This window comes from Culex quinquefasciatus, chromosome 2 (genome assembly GCF_015732765.1).
Source record: "Culex quinquefasciatus strain JHB chromosome 2, VPISU_Cqui_1.0_pri_paternal, whole genome shotgun sequence".
Taxonomy (NCBI): Eukaryota; Metazoa; Arthropoda; class Insecta; order Diptera; family Culicidae; genus Culex; species Culex quinquefasciatus.
The window spans coordinates 20,093,468-20,119,316 of NC_051862.1; the positions used below are offsets into that span (position 1 = coordinate 20,093,468).

A 25,849-nucleotide genomic window follows, 5' to 3' on the forward strand; every position below is an offset into this window, starting at 1 on the left:
AAGACTATTTTCTAGTAAAATTTGATCAAAAACTGTGAATCTTTTTATATCAAACATTTCTATAACATTTTCAAAATTTTCCCTCCATGTGCCAATCGCTTCCGCCGGAGGTTGTTTCGCGTTCCGTCCATAAATCACTGTGGCGTGGTAATTTTTCCCTGGGATTTCCCTCGCACCTCTCGCTTCCTTCAATTTCCCCCAACTCATCAACGATGACGTGTTGAGCACCTTGTGCCGTTAGTCCTCCTGGGGCCGGCAATCGTTTCCTCGTCATCCTGGCGCACAGATTTCCGTGACTAAGTGGAAATGGTCCGCAGGTTCGACTTCATAGGCCAACCTAGAACCGTTCGAATTCCCTTGGCCATTTTCCCCCTACGTCTTCTTCGTCTTCTTTCGTGATGAAAGTGAAATTGGATGCCTTAGCAGTAGGGTACTTTGGTGCACGTGGTGAATGTCCCTTTTTTTCGCCAGCTCTCTTTCTATTCTAATCCCGGATTCACCGGCGCGACGGTAGACGCCCGGATAGGTTTCTACAGGGAAATCATCGGGGCTCGTCGCCGCCAACAGTATGACGGATGAGGACATTCGCCGTGGTGACAGCGGGCCCTTTTGGGAAGTGATTTATTCATTAGGCTTAACCGGGGCGGAGTGTTTTGCGCGAAAGGTGAGCTTTCTGGGTGAGGTGAAAAAATTAAGTTGTTAAAAGCTGATAGAATAGTCTTACGTTCATTGACAATTGACTAAATTTCGTATTATTCAATTACCATCACCAACAAAACAATTTTCAGCTCTTTTTCGAAAAATAAATCTACTCAACACCGAACTAAAGTGAGAAAGTAAACGCTACACAGAAAAAAAAACATAATTCCGAATTCATAACTCATTGATGAAACACTTTTGCACATCATTGATCATTTAAATTTTAAAGCGATTTGACGTAGGAAAATCCGCCGGCATCCGAAACGGTCCACGATTCACAAGTCAACCTATGTGGAATCGGAAAGGGCATACAATTTCCGATCTTTTGATACCCATACATCTAGGTTTTCTTTAAAACCTACCTTTTAAAATACCTAAGCAAAAACGTAGTTATGGTTTCGTTTGAGCAACCTGCCAAAAATGTATGGAATTTCGTAATTTTTGTTCTCGTGGATCAAACTTACTTTTTGCCCAGGTATTCAAAAACGTAGGTTTTAAAGAAAACCTAGATGTTTGGGTATCAAAAGATCGGAAATTTTATGTCCTTTCCGATTCCACATAGGTTGACTTGTGAATCGTGGACCGGTTCGGATGCAGGCGGATTTTCCTCCGACGTAATTCCGGGTTGGTACGAAATTCCAACGAAAAATCTATTCTATCGATACAAATACCCCCAAAACGGTGTTATACCCACTCCAAAATGTTTATTTAGCAATTATATGGTAATATATTGACATTTAGTTGAATTAAAAGTTTGCAAAATTAAGTTTAGATAAGTTTTATATAGAATTTCCAGAGTTATATAAACTTTTATACTAAGTAGTTAGTAAACTTTATATTCAATCCAAATTCTTTTTTTAATCAGTCAAGGATGCCTATTTGGAGTTGGGAGACTGGATTTATGGTGATTTGTCAACAAATAACATTATTTATGTTAATTTTTCGAAAGGTGTACATACTTTTTTTGCACCTTTTTTATTTTCGTAATAGTATTTGTTATATAACTTTTTATAGAAATCATCTTTTCATGAGCTTTTTGTAGCAAAATGTTTGGCATGAGTTTCTGAACAAAACGTAGTACTAGGTTCCTGTCAAACTTTAAATTTTTTACATGTTTCATCACAAAATGTGCATAGTGCCCAAGGGGTGTAAATACTTTTTTTTACATACTGCAAGTTTGCAACAAATCATACATAAAAAAAACATGATTTAACGTGTGATTCAGACGTTTACATCGAATCTTTAGTTTACGAGTTTACATGTTATTCATGATTTCCGTGTCAAGTAAATTTACACTTTTTTCTGTGTAACTACAAATGATAAAATAATCATTTTGCAACAGTGTTGCATAGTTATTATTTCAATTCTCTCGACTAGATCGTCTAAATAGTGGAGTACCGTAAACTGGGGTGACTTTGATAGAAATTTGATTTGACCACTAATTTTGATACATCCAATGTAACAGTCATATTTTTGCATATATGTTTTATAATAAGCTATCCCTTAATGTTTGCATACTCAAAACTCTCTAAAATGTTTAGATATTAATTTGACGGGCATTTGAAAAACCTATCAAAGTCACCCCAGTTTACGGTACTCAAAAACTCAATTTTAGATTTGAACTAGCTATGCGGCACTCCGGCACACATTTTTTTGTATTTTTTTTTTTAATGTGAAATCGAATTTGCAATTGAAATGATTTTTTTGCAATTCCGTCTTGAAACTTCCTACTTTTCCTGTCATTCTCGCGTGACGAAACAGCCTACTTTTATCTACTAAAAATAACAGAATCGAATAGAAACACATTTCAAAATAAATGCTGAAAAGTTCTACTTTTCAGCACTCAAATGGATGCTGAAAAGTTGAACTTTTCAGCACTAGTTTTGAAAAGTAATACTTTTCAACATTCTTTTGATTCAAACGATTTATTGACAAAATACATGAACATTCGACTTATAATTTCACTCAATGGGTGTTTTTCAGAAATGCAAAAAATGTTGTATGGAACTCGTTGCAAACCTTGATTTTTCAGTACTTGTCGTATTTATCCAAACTCGGTGAACCTCGTTGGATAAATGTACGACACGTGCTGAAAAAATCTTCTTTTTGAAACTTGTTGCATAAACTACTATTAAGATTTTTTGATAAAGTGCGTCTTTTCTGAGTTACAGCCTTTCTATGTTATCATTCATTTATTTTTTTGAATAACTTCATATTTTCTTTCTTTTTGTTTCCTTTGTATTTTTAAAATATTTTGTAAGAGAAAAAAATATTTTTGAAAAGTTCTTCAGAAAACTATATTTCTATATTATACTATATAAATATATTAATATAATACTATATAAAGGGAACAGCATCTAATTCCAGCGTGCCTCTAATGTTGCCATATCAGCACTTTAACAAACAATTAATTACAACTCATTAAATGCGTTTTCAACTGAAATCGAGTGATAAATAGCTCAATATGAAATGAGCAAGCAAGTTTCTATCAAAAGTTTTGCAAAAATAGTTGTTTAAATAGTGAAAATCAGCGAAATGGATGGAGTTAGGAAAGAGCGCTTATCTTACCAAAACATCGAGAATTTTCCCTGGTTTCTAAAATACAGCCTCACAAAGTATTCGAATTCGATCGATTTTTTAACTGTACAAAGCTATCCTGTAATTTTAAACTGACGGTATCTCAAAAACAATTGGTCCGATTTTCAATGTAAAAAAGATTAAACCTGTGTGAAATTTTCTGATCTTTTCAATAAAAATAACTTTAAAATCAAACTTTTATTTTGAAAAGGTCCACAAGTAGACAATTTTCCCAATTTCATAGTTTAAACTTAATCTTACATTTTTTGAAGTATTTTTATTGAAAAGAACAGAAAATTCCACATAAGTTTTTAACTTTGAAAATCGGACCAATAGTTCCAGATATCTTTAGTTGATAATCACAGGTTTATTAGGTTATATTTTTAAAAAAATCATTTTCATCGATTTCAATTCTTTGTGACGCTGTATATTAGGAACTAATTTACCGATTTTTAATGTTCTAGAAACAAAATTGTAGGAAATATTTAGCAACATTTTTTACGGGGTGCATTTTTTAAAGAAGTATTTTTAAAAAGCAAAAATAAAAGAAAATAAATCATAAATTTTTACCTAAATGTAGCTTTAAATTAAAACGGTTTTTTTTTGTTCTTTAAAAAAATCGTTGAAATACTTTTTGATAGGAAATTTGATTTTGCTCAAAATGATTTTTAATTTTTTTTGTCTAGGTTTTCCAAAGAATAAACAAACATATCTCCTAAAACAGATTTTGCACCACCATTCCGGGTTTTTTTTAGCCTCCTCAAACATTGAAAAAATCGAAAATAAAAAAAAGTATTTTTATAATAAATACAAATAATTGAAAAATCCTACTTTTTCCGTGTACCTAATTGATTTCCGGAAAGTTATAATCATAAAGGTGCGTTCTCTCATAACATTTTTTTTTTCATTCGTGAAATTTTCCGATCTTTTCGAAAAAAATATTTTCAAATTTTTCAAACCAAGTCTAACATTTTGAAATGGCGTAATATTGAATGTTTGGCCCTTTTGTAATGTTAGTCTTGGTTTAAAAAAATTGAAAATATTTTTTTCGAAAAGATCGGAAAATTTCACGAATTTTTCATATTTTAACATTGAAAATCGGACCATTAGTTGCTGAGATATCGACATTATAAAATGGTGTGTTGTTTGGGTGGGACATAGAAAACATCAATTTTCCTGTTTTTTTTACCTTTGCATGGCAATATCTCTATGGGATTAAGGGTCGTATCAACAAAGTTCAAAAGTGCAAAATATTGAGAATTTTCTCAGCTTTTCAAAAGATTTTTTTTTCAAAAGTGAGCAAACATGTGGACTAATTTTAAAAAAATGAAAAACTTCGACTATTTTCAAAAAAGTCACCTAAAAATGGATTTAGCTTGAAAATGGTGCACTTTATCAAAATTTCACTACAGTACTTTTTGATGGCATATTTGATTTTACATCGAAAATTAAAGTTGAAAAATTTTTGCGACCAATTTTTCGATTTTTTGAAAAAATCAGTATTGATTCAAAAATTCATTACTCGCTCAATGATTTTTTTTGCACAACCTGGAAATTTCTGAAAAAATGGCATTTGATGTCCTCTTAAACATGCAAAAAAAAATTAAAAATAGTATTTTTTACAAATCAAGTTTTAGTGACAAAAAGTTTAGTTAAAAATCGCCAAAAAATTTTTACCGTGTATCATGTTTGCTTTGCTGAAGACACCAAATAGTTCGAAAAAATCCTTCAAAAGATACAGATTTTTGAATTTTCATACATCATTTTTGTATGGCCAGCTGCCAAATTTGTATGGAAAATTATATGGACAAACTAATGATGCAAAATGGCTTCTTTGGGCATACCGAAGGCACCAAAAAAGTTTCAGTCGGATTAAAATTACAAAAATGTTTAAGGAAATTTTGAAAAGGGAGACAAGTGAGTAGAAAATATGAAAAACTAAAAACAGCCAATCAGAAAACAGCAATAGCCTATTACTATCAGAAAAATAAAATAACTGCAAATATAAATACTGAATAAAAGAAAATCTTTCAGAACATAAAATTAATGTTAATGTTGATGATTTCAATGGAAAAAAAACTATTCTTACTGTCCCACATTAAAACTGAACAATTTTATTACATTTTCCTTCAAATCAATCCCATCTTATGCCGAAGTAATTACGTTCCACTTTCCAATTCTAAATTGTTCCAATGAAGGCAAATTTCCCCTTCCCCCTCGGAAAATTTGATTGCGCCATTTCTTGGCTAATTTGGTTACTTGAAGAGGGGTTTTCCCCCGAATCGCTCCAGCCGTAACTTTCTCCAACAACTTTTCACTCTGACCCTCCGGCATCGCCGATTGCTACAATGGTACTAAAACAAAAGGTAGGGCGTAAATTAGTGCAGAAACCTCCCGTGCTAGGTGCTTGCTTCGAGTGGAACACATAAAAAGCGAATTTTCGCCCAACGCCACAAAACTTTTCCTCCGAACCAACAAACACACAACGAAAAACACTTTTCAGTTTCAAATTTACACCTCCGGGGGGTGTGCGCGCGAGCGGGAAACTGATACAAACTTTTGCTCCATCATTTCTTTGAAGAGCCCAACCACGAGCTTCTTTTTTTCCCGCTCGAAAATGGCTCACAAAATCAACCGAATAACCGCACAGCAATCGGGCTAAAGCGCCCCGAGGGCAAGTGAGACCTTTTTTTTTGGTGGGTGGAAGGAAAAACTTGCCTATCTTCGACAAAGTCGCGCGCAGCCCCCTCCCGAAAAGCAACCAAATCAAATTAAGAACCAGAGTTGTGGAACGAAAACAGGATAAAAAAAAATCCTTTTGAAATTTTGCAGTCGAGCTTGAAAGTTGGCTCTCACCTGCCTCGAAATGAACATCGGGGAAAAAATTAACTCTCGGAAAAGTTGCAACGTCAAAAGGGTAAAGTCCTTTTTTCTTTTCTTTTCTTTTCCTTTTTTTTTGCCCAACTATCTCGATTTCTTTCTTTACTTTTTTAACTTTCCCCGCCAAGTTACAAAGTCTCACTTGAGTTTGAGTACTTCATTTTCCAGATTGTCTGGGTTGAGTGTGTGGTCGGTGACGGAATCGACTTTGGTGAGAGGGAGAAATGGTCGTGGGAAATGTTTTTAAAGTTTTTCCTTTTTTTTTTGCCTTCATTCTCAAGAGCATAGTTTGAGAACACTTTTCGATACAGATTTTTCTTCAGGTAGTTTCTTGTCTTTTCTCGAGCTGTAATGGACCTGCTTTCTTTGTGGGTAACTTGAATGGTACTTTAAAAAGTGCTTAGTTTTGAAAACGCCTAAACACTATATTATTGTGCTAAAGTGTCTGTAAATTCTGTAAACATATCACATTACACATAATCAACAGGGGAGAAAAGATGCGTTGACATCCCGGGCAGACGGTAATAACAAAATTAATAATATTTCAATAACAAATCCTGTTAAAATAACAAAAAATGTTATTATTTCATCCTGAAGTTCAACTTCAAGAAGAAAAAATAATAACAGTTTCTAATAAAATAACAAAATTTGGTATTGAAGTGATATTATATTGAAAATGTTTAACGTGAAGACTTCCATCATTGTCATGATTTTTCGTTCAAAGATATAAATTTGGCGTCGCTTTCAATATTTTGACAAAATTCCTTCAACAAGTTGTTCAGAATAGTGCCCTACACATGCTGATTCCTTTTGGTAACGACTATCCCATTCCTTTTAAAGTTATGGAAATCGTCATTAATCAATGATTGCCAACTAGGACGTCAATGACTGTGCCACAAAATTATATAAAGTTTGAAGCACAATTGATTTAGATCAAAAATTCCTTCAGTGGCTTCAAGAAGGCAACAATCGACACACGCTGATTCCTTTTGGTGCTAAAATTTGTTAAATTGAATTTTATACAGAATATTTTATAGTGATGATCAATTTTAAATGATGAACGGCTTCACCTTAATAACACGCTAATAAGAGGAAATGTTATACATTACAAAAACTCTCCTAGTAACAAAATGTGTTATTCGTTCCGTATACTGACTTAGAAAAAAAATACCATAAATCGCACAAATGGAAAAGTTTCTAAGTGCCCATAACACAATCTGTTATTTTTTTTCTTTTGTTAAATATGTTTAGATCTTTGGGATAATTTTGTCTAATTTCGTCGGGGTCATTATTTTGGCCATGAAATGGGGTCCTTAAGCTAAAATTATTCTAAAAAGTTGAAATTTTGGAAGTTGATTTTTTTAATTATTTGATATAACCCCTAAGTGACTTTGCTAAAATTGGCTAGAACTATGGGATAATTTTGTCTAATTTCGTTGGGGTCATTATTTTGGCCATAAAATGGGGTCCTTAAGCTACAATTATTCTAACAAGCTGAAATTTTGGAAGTTGATTTTTTTAATTATTTGATATACCCCCTAAAGGACTTTGTTTAAAATGGTTAGAACTATGGGATAATTTTGACCAATTTCGTCAGGGTCATTATTTTGGCCATGAAATGGGGTCCTTAAGCTACAATTATTCTAACAAGCTGAATTTTTGGAAGTTGATTTTTTTAATTATTTGATATACCCCCTAAATGACTTTGTTTAAAATGGTTAGAACTATGGGATAATTTTGACCAATTTCGTCAGGGTCATTAAATTGGCCATGAAATGGGGTCCTAAAGTTAAAATTATTCTAAAAAGTTGAAATTTTGAAAGTTGATTTTTTAACTATTTGATATACCCCCTAAGGGACTTTGCTAAAATTGGCTAGAACTATGGGATAATTTTGACCAATTTCGTCAGGGTCATTATTTTGGCCATAAAATGGGGTCCTTAAGCTACAATTATTCTAACAAGCTGAATTTTTGGAAGTTGATTTTTTTAATTATTTGATATACCCCCTAAATGACTTTGTTTAAAATGGTTAGAACTATGGGATAATTTTGACCAATTTCGTCGGGGTCATTATTTTGGCCATGAAATGGGGTCCTAAAGTTAAAATTATTCTAAAAAGTTGAAATTTTGAAAGTTGATTTTTTAACTATTTGATATACCCCCTAAGGGACTTTGCTAAAATTGGCTAGAACTATGGGATAATTTTGACCAATTTCGTCGGGGTAATTATTTTGGCCATGAAATGGGGTCCTTAAGCTAAAATTATTCTAAAAAGTTGAAATTTTGAAAGTTGATTTTTTAAATTATTTGATCTACCCCCTTAGGGACTTTGTTTAAAATGGTTAGAACTATGGGATAATTTTGACCAATTTTGTCAGAGTCATTATTTTGGCCATGAAATGGGGTCCTTAGGCTAAAATTATTCTAAAAAGTTGAAATTTTGAAAGCTGATTTTTTTAACTATTTGATATACCCCCTAAGGGACTTTGCTAAAATTGGCTAGAACTATGAGATAATTTTGACCAAATTCATCGCGGTCATTATTTTGGCCATAAAATGGGGTCTTTAAGCTTAAATTATTTCAAAAAGTTGAAATTTTGAAAGTTGATTTTTTTAATTATTTGATATACCCCCTAAGGGATTTTACTAAAATTGGCTAGAACTATGAAATAATTTTGACACATTTCATCGGGGTCATTTATTCCACCATGAAATGGGGTTTCAAGCTAAAATTAATCCGATAAAATTAACTTTTGAGAGTTCATTTTTTTAAATTTTGTTATATTCCCTAACGGAATTGATTTATTTATTGAGAATTTTTGAAGAGCCAGGAAGTCGGAGCTGACATTGAAGTTCGAACTGGAGTGAGACCTCGGAGACTGCATTGGATTCAGCAAATTTTCAGCAACTTTTACTTAGAGTCGGAATCTGTGAAGTCGGGTATTTTTGGAGAGCTGAAGTCGTCGTTGACGTCACATCCTGCATCCAAAGTCGGAGTTGTCTTCAAAGTATGGATTCAAAGTCGCTTGGAGGTACCCGACTCTGCAGCCCTGACTAGTACTGAGGAGTTATGGCAACTGCAGGTTTATTTGCAAATTACAAATAAACCAAAACAATAACTTTTTTGTTATGGAGACATACCAGTTCAATAACATTTTTTGTTATTATGCTGCTCCACCTCTCCACACAAAATAACAAATCTTGTTATTCCTTTATGATTCCTTCTGTGTTATTGGTTTGTTATTGCAATAACAACATAATAACAGTTTTAGTTATTATTCGAACAAATCTTTGTTATTGATTTTTGTTATTTTAACAACTAATCCGATCATCCCAATAACATAATTTGATCTTCTCACAATATCAAAAACTGACCTTCCCAAGTTATTTCCGTCTCCTCGGGATACCGTATCGAACGCTCCAAGTTATTTGTGGTGTGTTGTGGAAGGAATAGTTGTAACAAAAACAAGAAAAGATGACAAATAACAATAGTATGCTAAAAAGATAGACAAATTGACAAATTTACTAAACAATCTCCTTTCTCTCTCTCTCTCCTTCCAGGGCCTTGCCTTCATGATACTCCCGTTCCTCCCGGCCTCCAACCTGTTCTTCCCGGTGGGTTTCGTGATCGCCGAACGCGTCCTGTACATGCCCTCGATGGGCTTCTGCATCCTGGTGGCGTACGGCTTCCAACTCCTCTCCGAGCGGTGGTCCCGCAAGGCCACCTGGTGCTGTCTGGGCTTTCTCCTGCTGAGTCACTCCGTCAAGACCTACAACCGGAACGCCGACTGGGAGTCTGAGTACACGATCTTCATGTCCGGCCTGAAGGTGAACCAACGCAACGCCAAACTGTTCAACAACGTCGGCCACGCGCTCGAGAGCGAGGGCAAGTTCGAGGAGGCGCTTCAGTTCTTCCACAAGGCCGTCAGCGTCCAGGAGGACGACGTCGGGGCGCACATCAACGTGGGCCGGACGTACAACCACCTGAAGATGTTCAAGGAGGCCGAGCAGGCGTACCTGAAGGCGAAATCCCTGCTTCCGAAGGCCAAACCCGGCGAGTCGTACCAGGCGCGGATCGCCCCGAACCATCTGAACGTGTTCCTCAACCTGGCGAATTTGATCTCGAAGAATGCGACCAGGCTGGAGGAGGCGGATCTGCTGTACAGACAGGCCATCAGCATGCGGTCGGACTACACTCAGGCGTACATCAACCGGGGGGACATTCTGATCAAGCTGAACCGGACGAAGGAAGCGCAGGAGGTGTACGAGAGGGCGCTGCTGTACGATAGCACCAATCCGGATATTTACTACAATGTGAGTATTAATTTAATATTTTTAAACTTTTTCAAGGCATTTTAAAGAGAAAGGGGCAAAGCATTTTTTAATAAAAATGCTTAAATTAAAATTTATTTTTGCCATTCCATTGTGACAAAAGGACAAACAAAGAGAAATCACAAATCCACTTAACTTATTTCAAGATTATTCAGATTGTGAACACCGAAAACGCGATCAAAAATTAAAGTGGCCGGATAACGGTATAAACGGCTAATCTAATTGTTTGTTTACACGACGCTGATTTATTGAATCACTTTCTGACGTACACGGAGAAAAAAGAGTTCCCAAAATCGTGAACACCCGTTCATGAAATTGGGAACCACGAATAAAGTGTTCAAATTCCATGGTACCATGGCATTTGAACACTTTGTTCGTGGTTCCCAATTTCATGGGCGGGTGTTCACGATTTTGGGAACTCTTTTTTCTCCGTGTACACATAATACTGCTAAAAAAATCAAGAATAGGGTCCTAAAGCCCTATGTCAGTTTTTATGTACACCGGTAAAAATCAGTATTAAAAACTATTTCTGTTAACTTTTTTTTTTTTTTTTCATTTTAATGCAAAAACATAAATTGACAAGACAACATATTTACGATGGATCAACTATCTTCGCCTTGGAACGAGCTGTCAAGTAGGACATTTTCTGTCAAGAAGAAAAAAAAGTTGCACGAGCGTTTGCTCCATACAAAAAAGTTGCAATTCCATAAACATCCTTGTTGTCTTTTTATCACTGATAATTAAATTCCCAAAATGTGCATTTTGATTTTTGAAAATTTGGGCTAAAAAGTCATCCTCTGAGCCATAGTGCGTGATGTGGCAAACCTTGACAAAAAATTATATAAAATCATTTTCTGAAGCAAAATTAAATTTGAAATCGAAAAGAACTCTGTTTTATATTATAAAATCTACTGTTTTTTGCAATCAAAAAAAATCTAAAAACGCCCGCAATCAGGTTATTAGTTTTGAAAATAAGGCAATTAGTAATTTTCAGCAGACGATACCTCGAAAACCAAAATGATAAAAATGTATTTTTTTTTCTGATCTTTTCATCAAAAATAATTTGAGAATATTAAAACTAAGCTTTACTTTTGAAAAGGTTTGCTAATGGAAAATTTTCCTAATTTCAAAGTTTAAACCAAATTATAAAGTTTTGAAATATTTTTATTGAATTGATCAGAAAATTTCGCAAAAGTTTACTTTTTTAGCATTAAAATTTGCAGGCTTGGTTAGGTGACACTTAGAAAATCTCATTTTTATCAGTTTTAATTCTTTGTGAGGCTGTATCTCACAAACTCATTTTCAAAGTCAGTAAGAGAAAATAGTAGGGAATTTTCGAAAAAAATCAAAAATAAAAAAACATATTTTGGAAACAAGAAAATTAGTAAAAAAAAAAGTCGATTTATTTCCGTGCACCTGTTGTTTCTGAAATGATCAAGTCTCTCAGATATAGGTCATTCATTTTTTTTTGTATTTTTTAATCCGGCTGAAACTTTTTTGGTGCTATCGGTAAGCCCAAAGAAGCCATTTTGCATCATTAGTTTGTCCATATAATTTTCCATACAAATTTGGCAGCTGTCCATACAAAAATGATGTGTGAAAATTCAAAAATCTGTATTTTTGAACCTATTTGGTGTCCTATTTGACCTATTTGGTGTCTACAGCAAAGTTGTAGGTGTGGATATGGACTACACTCAAAAAACATGATACAAGGTAAAAAAATTGGTGATTTTCAACTAAACTTTATAGGGGACATAAAATGTCATCTTTTCAGAAATTTCAAGAATAGGCAAAAAATCTTTGACCGAGTTATGAATTTTTAAAAGCAATACTGTTTTTTTTTTCAAAAATTCGAAGTATTGGTCACCAAAATTTTATAGCTTCATTTTTCTATGTAAAATCAAATTTGCAATCAAAAAGTACTTTAGTCAAATTTTGATAAAGTGCACCGTTTTAAATCCATTTTTAAGTAACTTTTTCGAAAATAGCCGCAGTTTTTCGTTTTTTTTAATTAGTGCACATGTTTGTTTTGCCCACTTTTGAAAAAAAATATTTTTGAAAAGTTGAGTAAATTCTCTATATTCTATCGAAAAGATCGGAAAATCACAAATATTTCATTATTTAACATTGTAAATCGGACCATTTGTTGCTGAGACATCGACGTTAGAAAATGGTGGGTTGTTTGGGTGAAACTTAGAAAACATCAATTTTCCTGTTTTTAAACCATTGCATGGCAATATCTCAGCAACTAAGGGTCGTATCAACAAAGGTCAAAAAAGCAAAATAAAGAGAATTTTTTCAGCTTTTCAAAAATATTTTTTTCAAAAGTGGGAAAACATGTGCACTAATTTAAAAAAAAAATTAAAAACTGCGACTACTTTCAAAAAAGTTAGCTAAAAATGGCTACAACTTGAAAACGGTGCACTTTATCAAAATTTCACTAAAGTTCTTTTTGATTGCAAATTTGATCTTACATCGAAAAATGAAGTTAAAAAATTTTGGCGACCAATACTTCGATTTTTTTAAAATCAGTATTGATTCAAAATTTCATAACTCGGTCAAAGATTTTTTGCAAAACCTGGAAATTTCTGAAAAGTTGGCATTTGATGTCCTCTAAAACATATAAAAAATAAAAATAAAAATAGTGTTTTTTTACAAATCAAGTTTTAGTGACATAAAGTTTAATACAAAATCACAATTTTAAACCTTGTATCATGTGTTTTGAGTGTAGTCCTTATCCATACCCAGAGCTGAAAATGTCAGGGGTCCTGACGCGAAAATCGGCGACGCATACACGATTTTTTCAGATCCATTCACTGAACCGCAAAACCGTGACATAAACAAACCCGACTCAGTCGTGAGTGCCCTAGCTCACTGAGCAGCTGCAATGCGAGGCAGTAGTCGACCAACGCTCATTCGACGTTGCACGCACACACATAAAGAAACAAGTTTTCACACAAAAGTTGGTATTTATGCGTGGAAATGTAATTTTAAATATAAGTTATGGTTGTTTTAAGTGTTTTGCACAGTCTAGAACCATTCAATTGTTTAAAAATAGTCAAAATAGTGTTTAGAGAGGATTTTACGAGTCAGTCATACGACACGAATTGAGTGAGTGTAGCTCATTTTTTCACGTCTCTCATTCTCCAGCAGCCGACCGGCACGAGTCAGGCGGCAGTGGTTGAACGGACACAGTAGGCTTACAGTCAGATGCTAGCAGTGAACTGACATTTTGGTTTGCTTCATGTGTACGCTGGGTTGGAAACATTTTGCAGGCCTGTCCATACCTACAACTTTGCTGAAGACACCAAATCGATCAAAAAAATCCTTCAAAAGATACAGGTTTTTGAATTTTCATACATAATTTAAGCTGCCAAATTTGTATGGAAAATTATTTTGACAAACTAATGATGCAAAATGGCTTCTTTGGGTATACCGAAAGCACCATAAAAGTTTCAGCCGGATTATAAAATACAAAAATAAAAATTAAAAAAACGATTTCGTAGAGAACTGCTCAAATGTCATAAACATAATCTACAACTTTGCTCAAGGCACCCAATCGATTAGAAAACCATTTCTCAAGATACAGAATTTCATTAATTTTTACACCCATTTTGTATGGCCAGCCCCCAAAATTGTATTCTTTTGACAACAGGGAGTGCATAGACAATTCACGAAACAATATAAAAATTGAAGAAAACTACTCAGATGAAAGACAAATCTACATTTCTCGGATTAGTTTTCAAAAAGCCGTAAGAGCCATTGGTAAACAAAACCCTTTTTGCATCGGTACTCGACCTACTTACGAAAAACCAATATCAAAAATGCTCTAAATTGTTCATCTACACGTCGTTCAAGTGCCCCATACTTAAAATAAATTAAATTTTGTTTTATTTTCGAGTAAAACGAAAATTAGTGTCAGAGGTCACGGTGGCTCTTACGGCTTTTTGAAAACTCACCCGAGATTTACTCCCTGACCGTATCAAAAAGCTTCCACTCCAAGACGCGATGTTAAATTTAAAAAAATCAAAGAAAATGCTAAAAGTCCTCCTCCTTTTTTGCTCATTCCCATCTCGTCGCGCGAAAACACATCTCCGCCGATTTGGAAAGGAATCTTGTCATCATTTTTATTTTATCTTTTTTTTTTTCCTTCGATGGTACTTTATCCGCCGAAGCCAAAGTAAAAGTGATCTGCCCTTGGTTCGAAAGCAGAGAAAAAAAGCAAAAAACACGCTCCGTGATGAATACTAAATTGTGGGAAAATGATGGAAAGTGAAAAATTTCGCTGAAGCAGCGGACGCCGTCGGAAGGACAATAATCGCCGTTGTATTTGCTTAAATTTGCATAAAATGAAACTGGCGCGCGCGACCTCTCCCGAGTGAGCCATTATTTTTGTGTGCTGCTGATGTGCCAGGTTGCATAACTTTAGGGATGCGGGTCAACGTGCGCCGCGACGCCTGTGTTTATGCAAAAGAAGAAAAAACAAACACGGTTGAGAGAGGTTGATGAACGACGCGGTCAAAGGAAGAGAGCTTATTTATCGGCGCTGGATCCACGTCGGAGGACGTGGCCCAAACCAAGGCCATGTCCTCGATTTTTTTTGTGATTCTGAGAGGAATAGAGCGACCTTTTTGATGGCACATCGAGAGCATCCCGGTGAGGTGCGTCGTCATCGTCCTCCTCGTCGTCGTCGTCTTCTTTGCAAAGAATCCAGACAGTTAATGAACTCTGGCTGTATCTGGCTCTCCTTCTCGCGGCTGACTGACAGAAAGCTCCTGCTGCTGATGCTACTTGAGAAGTGACAGAGATGAAAAACAAGGAGCAATAGACTGTTGCGTAATGTGGAATGACGAGGTTTTCGGGGGATGTTCAAAATTAGATCAGTTCACAACATTGCAGCAAACATAATCAAATTAATTACACTTTTTCCGAAAATCAAACAAAAATGAGAAGTGCGGTGCTTCGGTGGACGCGCAGTCCTGTTTTTTCGGGATAATTTTCGTCTCTTTTGTGTCGCTCTTTGTGTGCATGAGGTGATTGGGCATAATAATTGAATAATGCCATCAGAAGTGCGGTGCTTCGGTGGACGCGCAGTCCTGTTTTTTCGGGATAATTTTCGTCTCTTTTGTGTCGCTCTTTGTGTGCATGAGGTGATTGGGCATAATAATTGAATAATGCCATCAGAAGTGCGGTGCTTCGGTGGACGCGCAGTCCTGTTTCTTCGTGATAATTTTCGTCTCTTTTGTGTCGCTCTTTGTGTGCATGGGGTGATTGGTTTGATGTGATTAGGTTTTATTTATTTTTTTATGTCGTTTTCTTTCTCTTCATTTCCGCAGTCTGATTTGCGATGCCTTTCCGTCGGTTCGCAGTGTTTTTTCGCGTTCGTCGTCGGTGTGTTTTTCGGTTTTTTTCGCGTGCGTGTATGTGTGCTAAGGTGCGGCTGGCTCTGGTTGTCATCGATGACAATTGAGCCAGTCTGATTTGCGATGCCCTTCCGTCGGGTCGCAAGTTTTTTTTTTTTTTTTCGCGTTCGTCGTCGGTGTGCAACAACAACAAAACCTTATCATACAATTTCAGCTCGATAAACATCGTAACTCGTCGTTCGCTTCGTTAATCAGTACTCCACTAAATATCAATCATGTAAAACTCATAAAAACAGCTCAATCAAAAAGTACACTGTTAAATTCTTCATCATTTAATTACAAATAATGTTGGTTCTATCTTTCCACAGCCGGCTGTCTAAGATTAAACCATTTCAATTAAAAGTTAACAGCCGATAAACGGGAAATGTCTCATCCGCAACATCCGATTGCTTGGCTTGAGAATAAAACATAATACCTTTCAACAAACACTATGATTTTGGGTCGCATCATCATCTTCTATGATGAATCCTGACCAAACACCCTATCATACTAACAAGTTTTCAGGTTCCTGGCGCTCGTGGGGTGTAAGCACAGAGTAAATCAGCTGCCCTAGTAGCAACCTGCGCTAACTAACATTCCCGTCCCTTAAAATCGAGATCTACAAACTGACATGGCGGGCGCCGTTGGTGGCCAATGACTGTTACCTATTCGCAACTGATCTAGCTTTAGCAATCATGGTGTTTTATCTTTTCAGCGCATTCATACATGCTGTTGATAAGGGAAACACCACTAGATCGTCGAAGCATATAATCAGTAGTGCTGAAAGGATATTACGGTTCTGTTCAGCAACGGAGGGGCAACCATGGGTGATCTCTCATGCTCATGCTCATGCTCATGTTTTTCCGAAAATCAAACAAAAATCCAGATATCAAAATGAAAAAAGGGTTTTTTTCACAAAAGATTCCTTTTATGGCTTTTTCAAATTTTATTTCAAATATTTGTTTTCCTTAAAAAAATCTTTTTTTTTAAATCTTAGAAAAATTCTGATTCCCTTTTATTATAGGATCTTTTCAAATAAAAGTCTAGAAAAAATTATTAAAAATAAAAAATCGAATCTATTTAGAAAACACTTACTTATGTACTTTTAATCTATTTACAAATTTTGAATATTGGGACAACAGATCGTTAAAAGACGTTATAGTTCAGGAACAGTTTTCTCATGAATTCATTGATTTTTTGCAAATATTTGATAGTAGCTCAACTATAATTTTGTTGTACTTTTGTTTCGAAATTTCAAAAATCATACTTTACATTTTTATTTTTTCACTTAAATAGAATTTTGAAACAATATTTGCAATAATGTAGTATTTTGTTTCTACAGTTGAATTTCAAAAAACCATGCGTCTCCATCAAAATAAAATTTTGATGTGAACACATTTATCATCAAGTTCGGCTGATCCCGAGAGGCTCAAATTACCAAAAATAGTTTACATATTACTTGTTTCCAATATTACACCGGGCATCTCAGACCCCAAAGAACTGTTCCTAGAAATTCCAATTCAAACATGTTATTTAAGGTTTTTTTTGGCAATACAAAAAGGTAAATCTAATTATATTATAACATGCAGAATAAAATGCATATTTGATTAAACAACACACTTTTTTGGTTAAAATCATCTAAGCACCTTTTCATGCCAGCAAAAGACCTCTTTTTGATTAATTTTTACCTCAAGAAAAGCGGAATGAGAAAAATTACTCATAAAATATGTTTTTTTCGTGAACATTCCCAGATGTAATATTACCATCACTGTGAGTACAAGAAGTAAAACTTACGTACGGTTGAAGATTTGAAGCGTTAACAAGCCTCTTTATTGATTGATTATGCCCAAATTAATGTGTTTTGAAATTTAAATAATCTAGTAAAAGACAAAAATTTCACGTCGATTATGTAATTTTACTCAGCTTCTGATGTAAAATTCAACATTTTTCTAGCACAAAATTTGTATGTGAGAGAAAAAAAATATTTTGCGTTAAAAACGTGTTAAATTATTATCTTATTCTATGTAATTAATTATTTTCAATTTGTTAAAGGTATTATTACGTAAAAAAATTCGAGACCTTTTTTAAATATTTTGGTAATATTCTCAGAATTTCAAATAATAATAAACAAAGTATTCGTGTCAAATGAAAGACAATATTATTTGAGTTATTCCTGATCTAAAGTCCATGGTCCATTTTTTCGATATCTTGTGGCATTTATGAGCATTTGAAAAACACTATTTGAAAACGTGTTTTTTTTACAATGGTGATATTGAGGAAATAATTTTTGATTTTAAATTTTCATTTATTTTAAATTTTGAAGACTTTTAAATTTTAGATCTAGAGGAAACTCTTCCAAACTCCTGAATAAGTTTTGAAGAGAATTTTATCCTACCGCGGTCCAAACTGCTATGCTGTAGCTATCTTGAAGAGCTCTTGTAGAACTCCTGGAAAAAAATGTTACTTGGGCAGTTTTCTGCTACGCCAAACATATTTCCAGATACATCAATAATGGAGAGTAGCTTGCTCTCTTTTTATTGAGCTACTTATTACTTTGGAATAGTCAAAAACACTTAATAAAAGCTGTAATTCATGATGAAAGTGCTGAGAGGCCGATAATAGGAATGGGCCGCGAAAGGGTATATTACCCTGGTGAAGAACATTGTTTCAAACTATAATGAATTATTTTTGTTTTATCAATAATTTTGAAAATTATAAATTTTTAAAAAGAACTTTTTTTTGGATTTCATCAACTCATTTTTAAATAATACATTACGAAAATTCTAAAAATAAATTCATTTTAGTTCGTAAAAAACACATAAAATCTAAAATTTCAAAATCAAAACATTTCAATATAAATTCTACTTTCAATCATTGACAAACATCCTCAACTTGAGGCATACATTTTTGTTATGAAAATGTAGACAAGAAAAAATCTGGCCAAAAACAAGGAAGGGATTGAATTGAATATTCCTGTGAGATTATATTTTAATATGAAACGAAACAAAGCACAATTCCATTAGTCGTTTTCAGCATGGCATTCTGAAACATTGGCTTTTTTTGCTTTATGTATTCAATTTATTGCCTTCATTATTTAAGCTTTTTACATAAGTGATTTGGTTCTAGAAACGACCGTTGCAAATATTTTTCAACGCCGAAACTGGTGGTCAAAAAAATTGTATTCCAAAACAAAAAGTGTAGCAAAATACATTACTTTGAAAAAATAACATTTATTATTATTAGTTTTATTAAAGACACTTTACCATAACATTTATGAAACACATAAAAAAAACAAAGAATAGAAAAGTAAAAAATAGTAATAGAAGTACCTACAATCTTTTACAATAAACAAAAAAAATCAAAGATGCTTGAACGAGAGACAAAATAAAGTTCAATAATATGTGGAAAATATTTCTAAGATAGTAAACTATGAACATCCCCTCATCTACCCACGACCCTTAAGGTTCCATTGCGACACACACTTACACCACATCAAACATGTCTGCTCCTCGTCTAAATCGTTTTGCCTCATGCGGGAACAACGAGAGTGCCACCATCATGGTCGTTGACTTTTACCGGTGAAACGCATAAGCTTGTAAAGTACTTGGCAAAGGTAAATTGCAAATTGGGTTCTTGACTTTCGTCTGAAATGGTGCGCGCCCTCTCACAATCGATTGACTTTTGACTGCTTGATGTTCTCTCAAACTGGACCGGATGACCTTTGAAGTGTCCTTTGAAAGCTGTTCAAATCAAGTCACTAATTTAAACTCTTTGTACTCTAATTCACAGCTCGGAGTGGTCTTCCTGGAGCAGGGCAAGGCCTCCCAAGCGCTGGCCTACCTGGACAAAGCGCTCGAGTTCGACCCGGAGCACGAGCAAGCGCTGCTGAATTCCGCAATCCTGCTGCAGGAGCTGGGCCGTCCAGAACTGCGGAAAATCGCCCGCGAGCGTCTCCTCAAGCTGCTCGCCAAGGATGGTAAGTCGAAGCCGGCAATTGCTCGTGTTGAAAGCAGCTTTTGAAATTCTAAAAATTCTTCCCACACACACACACACACACACACACACACACAGAATCCAACGAGCGTGTCCACTTCAACCTGGGCATGCTGGCGATGGACGACCGGAACACAGACGAGGCGGAGAACTGGTTCCGGCGGGCGGTGCATCTCAAACAGGACTTCCGCAGTGCGCTGTTTAATCTGGCGTTGCTGCTTGCCGATGACCACAGGCCATTGGAGGCGGCGCCTTTTCTGAATCAACTGGTCAAGTACCATCCCGATCACATCAAGGGGCTGATCCTGCTTGGGGACATCTATATCAACAACATTAAGGATCTGGACGCAGCGGAGAATGTAAGTTGCAGAAATAACCAAAATTTCACCTACTTTTCGGACAACTTTTGAAAACTAAAAACTAAAAACTAAAAACTAAAAACTAAAAACTAAAAACTAAAAACTAAAAACTAAAAACTAAAAACTAAAAACTAAAAACTAAAAACTAAAAACTAAAAACTAAAAACTAAAAACTAAAAACTAAAAACTAAAAACTAAAAACTAAAAACTAAAAACTAAAAACTAAAAAACTAAAAACTAAAAACTAAAAACTAAAAACTAAAAACTAAAAACTATCTTAAATCTTGAGCATCTTGAATCATAAAACATAAAACATAAAACATAAAACATAAAACATAAAACATAAAACATAAAACATAAAACATAAAACATAAAACATAAAACATAAAACATAAAACATAAAACATAAAACATAAAACATAAAACATAAAACATAAAACATAAAACATAAAACATAAAACATAAAACATAAAACATAAAACATAAAACATAAAACATAAAACATAAAACATAAAACATAAAACATAAAACATAAAACATAAAACATAAAACATAAAACATAAAACATAAAACATAAAACATAAAACATAAAACATAAAACATAAAACATAAAACATAAAACATAAAACATAAAACATAAAACATAAAACATAAAACATAAAACATAAAACATAAAACATAAAACATAAAACATAAAACATAAAACATAAAACATAAAACATAAAACATAAAACATAAAACATAAAACATAAAACATAAAACATAAAACATAAAACATAAAACATAAAACATAAAACATAAAACATAAAACATAAAACATAAAACATAAAACATAAAACATAAAACATAAAACATAAAACATAAAACATAAAACATAAAACATAAAACATAAAACATAAAACATAAAACATAAAACATAAAACATAAAACATAAAACATAAAACATAAAACATAAAACATAAAACATAAAACATAAAACATAAAACATAAAACAAAAAACATAACATTTAAAAAAAAGATGAGTAATATCACTCAAAAAAGAGCCAACTTACCAAATTTTCAAAATTCCGTATTCCAACTTTTTTTCGCTTTCTACATTTAAACAATCCGATTGCAAATTCATATACATTTCACAAATTTTTGGGTAAAATTAGTGATTTTTCCCCAAATCATCAAAAAGTTGTGATTTTCTTTTATAAAATCGCCAAAATCGATTTGGCTTCAAATTTCTTCCGGGCCAACACAAAAAGAAGCTTATTTTGATACCTAAAAACTAAAAAAAAATCATTATCGATTTCAATAAATGGCCAAATACAAAAAAGAACCCTAGTTTCTATCGAAACATGTTCTGTATAATTTGGTTAAATAGTGAGAATTGTTCAAAACAATAAAGCTTATTTTTCTGAGCACAATGACCCGTTGTACGACCGCAAAGGAATGAAAATGGATTTTTTAATCATTATTTTAAAATTAACTTCACGGCCCTTTTTGACAGAAAAGGTCCTACTTAACAGCTCGTTCCAAGGGGTCATTTTTTATTATTTTATTTTTTTTTAATGAAAAAAGTGATCAGAAATGGTTTTTAGTTTTGTTTTTACCGATGTACATAAAAATTTACATAGGGCTTTACGACCCTTTTTGCAAAATGAACGGGATTCGGACCAAGTGCTCAACATGCCAAACATAGGAGAATTTCCTCAATTAGGGGATATATACCTATTCTCTTCAATGACATATGTGCCAACTACCGGCAATGTACCTTTTGACGTGAAAAATAATCCCAAAATATGTAATTAATTAGCAAGCGCTAGCAAAAAAAAAAACAAACACCCCGAGTCACTTGACGTTTTACCTATTCTCGTCGAAGGCTGATACGCTATATTTTAGTTTAGTGTTAGTTTATTCGTAAATGTTTGTTTCAAATAACAAGAACTGGAGTCAAAAAGTGCGCTGAAAGAAAAAAAAAGTAAGATGATGGAAGAAATTGCGTGGGCAACTGGACATTCTCGTCAGACGAGAATAGACTTTGACAATATCTTTGTAAAAAGGTTGCAAAAGGAATAGGAATAACTTTTGGTGAAAATCAAATTAAACAGAAATGTTCACAAAAAGCTGTTCTACTAGTTGGTATTCTTGGTTATAGCAAATTTTAAGCATTTCCCAGGATTATCGAGCATTATTCAGACACCACCGCTTAGAGAGATGGGAATGGGTATATTTGCCCTATCGAATTTTAGGCATGATAATACATTACATTACTAACTCCCATCTTTCCTATTTCTCCTTCCAGTGCTACAAGCGCATCCTCCAGCTGGACCCGATCAACATCCAGGGGCTGCACAACCTGTGCGTGGTGTACGTCGAGCGCGGCAAGCTGGCCCAGGCCCAGTCCTGTCTGGCGCACGCCCACCGACTCGCGCCCGGCGAGGACTACATCCTGCGCCACCTGCAGATCGTCCAGACGCGCATCCAGCGACTCCGCTCGACGGCGGGTCCGAGCCGCGAGAAGGAGGTCGCCTTTGCCGAGTACGACCCGCGCGAGTTTGGCGGAAGTCCCGGCGATGAGGTCGAGGACGACTTCCAGCAGCAGCCAATTAATGGCGATGGCAGTAACGATAACCATAATAATCTGAAAACATCATTACCTCATGTGACGACTGAAGAAGGAGAAGAAATGGAAGAAGCAGCCAGTAGCAACAGTGATCCTATTTTTATCGAATCAGAAGAGCCAATCTCTCGGCCGTCGGCGCCGACGTCGACGTCGTCTTCTGAACCAGTGGCCGCCCCGGCCAATGGAAGTCTTCTTCAGCAGCAGCAACAGGATGCGCCTAGATTAAGCGACGATACGACTAGCAGTAGTAACAGTAGAACCAGTAGCAGTACTAGCAGTAATCAGCAGTCGCATCAACCCCATCAAGAGCAGCAGAAGCAGTCGCCGCTGAGGAGTACAAGTAGCAGTAGCAGCAGCAGTCCGCAGATTGTTGGCGGGAAGGACTTGGACGACCCGTCGTCCGGCATGTCATAGCATCAGATTCTTAATTACAACAAGCTAGACTGTTTCAAAATTAATTAGGACTGAACTGAACTGAGAGCAGCGAGGCGGTGAACGAGGCGACCTTTTTCGAGAGAAGCGACGACAAAAGGGGCAGTAAGAGGGATGCACGCGAGAGATTACGATGATGATTAGAGAGTGTGGGTGATGTATTGGGTTACGTTTGGTAATGAGTTTTATTTTTCCTCTACGGAATGAAGAGTGCATCTTGAGGGAGTTTGACGGAGTCAAATGCAAAATATGTCAAACTTGAAGATTCAGTTATTTTTTTTTCCTGAAAATTTATAAATTTCAAACATAAATTGGAACGACACTTTACAAATTTGCTGCAATTACATGTTACGAAGATTCTACTCAGAAATACTTAAAAATCAAATATTTTGGAAAATTTTCATTTATTTGTCAAAACACATTGAAACTTCTACGCAATTAAAATTGATTTTTGTTTATTTTATTTATTTAACTGTAATATTTTTACAAAAGAAATTAGGCCTGTACGAATTTTCTTTTTAATTGAGTGGAGGGTTAAAAAATAATTTCCAATTTAAAAATAGTACTTAAACTTAATTTACAACCCAGAATTTAACATTTCAATCTTAAAAAAATTGAATTTTAGGCTTTTTATATTTATGTACTTGATTTTTAGGGGATAATTTCAAAAAGAGAGAAAACATAAACTTGAAATAACAAAATTTTCGGCTTTATTCCTAGGCTGGTACACATTTTAATTCAAAATTGTCAATCTTTTAACAAGGATTAATTGTAATTGATTGTTTGTTTGCGACAGAGCCTAGCTTTGAATGGATAACGATATATTTTCATCAATTTTAATTTTTAACTTAGACCTGATTTTAAAAAACTGGAAGTTTCATTAAATTTATCGGGAATTACCACTTTAATCACACCCATTTTTTATTTAAATTCTCTTTAATTTCTATTGATATTTTTAACTTATCACGATTTTAAGTCAGTTTTGAAAGTCCTATTTAGATAAATATTTATTTTTTTTTTTTTGAAGAATTAAACTGGTATTATATGTTATTATATATGAAATCTTTTCAACAGCTCTAAGTTGCCTAGAATGTTAATTCTGAACTCATTATTGTTGCATGTCTTAAGTTGTAAATACTTATTGAGTTTCCACCAAAATACTGAAATATCAATTTATTAAAATTTATTGACCAATTATTTACTGAAATAACTTAAACTTGTCATAACTTTAGAGTAATAGAATTACATTTTTCAGATTTTTTCTAAAGTCTTTATCTGATTATTTGATAAATTCTTTGTAAACTAAACATGAATTCAATTTTTAGCTTGAACATCATCAAATCTTTATTTGAATATATATAAATTACAGATTTAAAAAAGAATTACTTAAATTCCTATTCCCATTGAAATTTAAATATTTTCTAATTTTTGTTTTAAAATATTGCATTTTAACTAAAGTTGCAATTATTTTGAGAGTTATTAAACTTTTATTCAAATTACTACCATATACGCAAACTGAAATTCAGATTCTTACTAAAATTAAATACAGTTGTGAGTCGTCAAATTCAAAACATTTTATCAATAACAATTAAATTTCATGAAAGTTGAACCTATTCATAGATTAAAAATTATATGAATTTTTTTTTCATAAATGCATGAATATTATAGTTAAATTTTGCCAGTTTTTACTATTTCAAACATGCTTGAAATTTTCTTTAGTAATACTGAAATAAATTGATTTTTTTTTTTGAATTGGAATGGTTGTTTAATACAAAAATGAAAAATAATGTTTAACAAAAAATAAATTTAAATATACAGTCATGCCTGGTTTTGCACGCCTCGGTTTTGATTACTAAAGCACAGAGCTTATGGGATTTTGGCTATATGGGAGATATTGGCTATAATCGTATGAAAAATCTTGAATATTTCACACAACTACGTATTTTCGAAATATTTAAAATTGCAGTTTTTCACAATATGGGTATCAAATGATCGGGGTTTTTCATTCATTTCGAATGTAATACATTTTTTGAAATACTATTTTTTTAACAAAACTACGTATTTTTGAAAGAAAATATTCAAAATAACAGTTTATCACGATATGGGTATCAAATGATCGCAATTGTTTAAACATTAACTGTAACATTTTTTTAAATACTCCTAATTTTCTCAAAACTTCGTATTTTTAAAAAAATCGGGACAGATATAACACATTTTTTTTTTAAATTACTCAACACTACGTATTTTCGGAAAAAATAGTGAAAATTTTATTTTTTTTTCGCAATATGGGTATCAAATGATCGGATTTTTTCATACATTTCGAATGTAATAACAAGAATTTTTGAAAATACCTAAATTTTCACTAAACTACGTATTTTCGACAAAATTCTCAATCTTTTTTGTTTATTCAAAAAATGTTGTCATTACATTCGAAATGTATGCAAAAATTTCAATCATTTGATACCCATATTGTAAAAACCAAAAATTTTTGGCAGTTTTCTTAGTTTTGTGAAAATTTTGAGTATTTTCAAAAATGTGTGCTATAACTTTCGAAATATATGA

The 25,849-nt window shown here is 33.8% G+C and overlaps 1 protein-coding gene across 1 annotated transcript in view; it reads left to right on the forward strand.

Annotated features, from left to right (window-relative positions):
• LOC6051490 (protein O-mannosyl-transferase Tmtc3) overlaps positions 1-24,148 on the forward strand; it is a 471,860-nt gene extending 447,712 nt beyond the window's left edge. Inside the window, exons 8-11 of the mRNA XM_038251901.1 lie at positions 9,720-10,472; positions 19,682-19,868; positions 19,964-20,244; positions 22,535-24,148. Of these exons, the coding sequence (XP_038107829.1) occupies positions 9,720-10,472; positions 19,682-19,868; positions 19,964-20,244; positions 22,535-23,269 (1,956 nt within the window). The 3' untranslated portion in view covers positions 23,270-24,148. The remainder of the gene's footprint in view (positions 1-9,719; positions 10,473-19,681; positions 19,869-19,963; positions 20,245-22,534) is intronic.
• Positions 24,149-25,849: the final 1,701 nt, after the last annotated feature.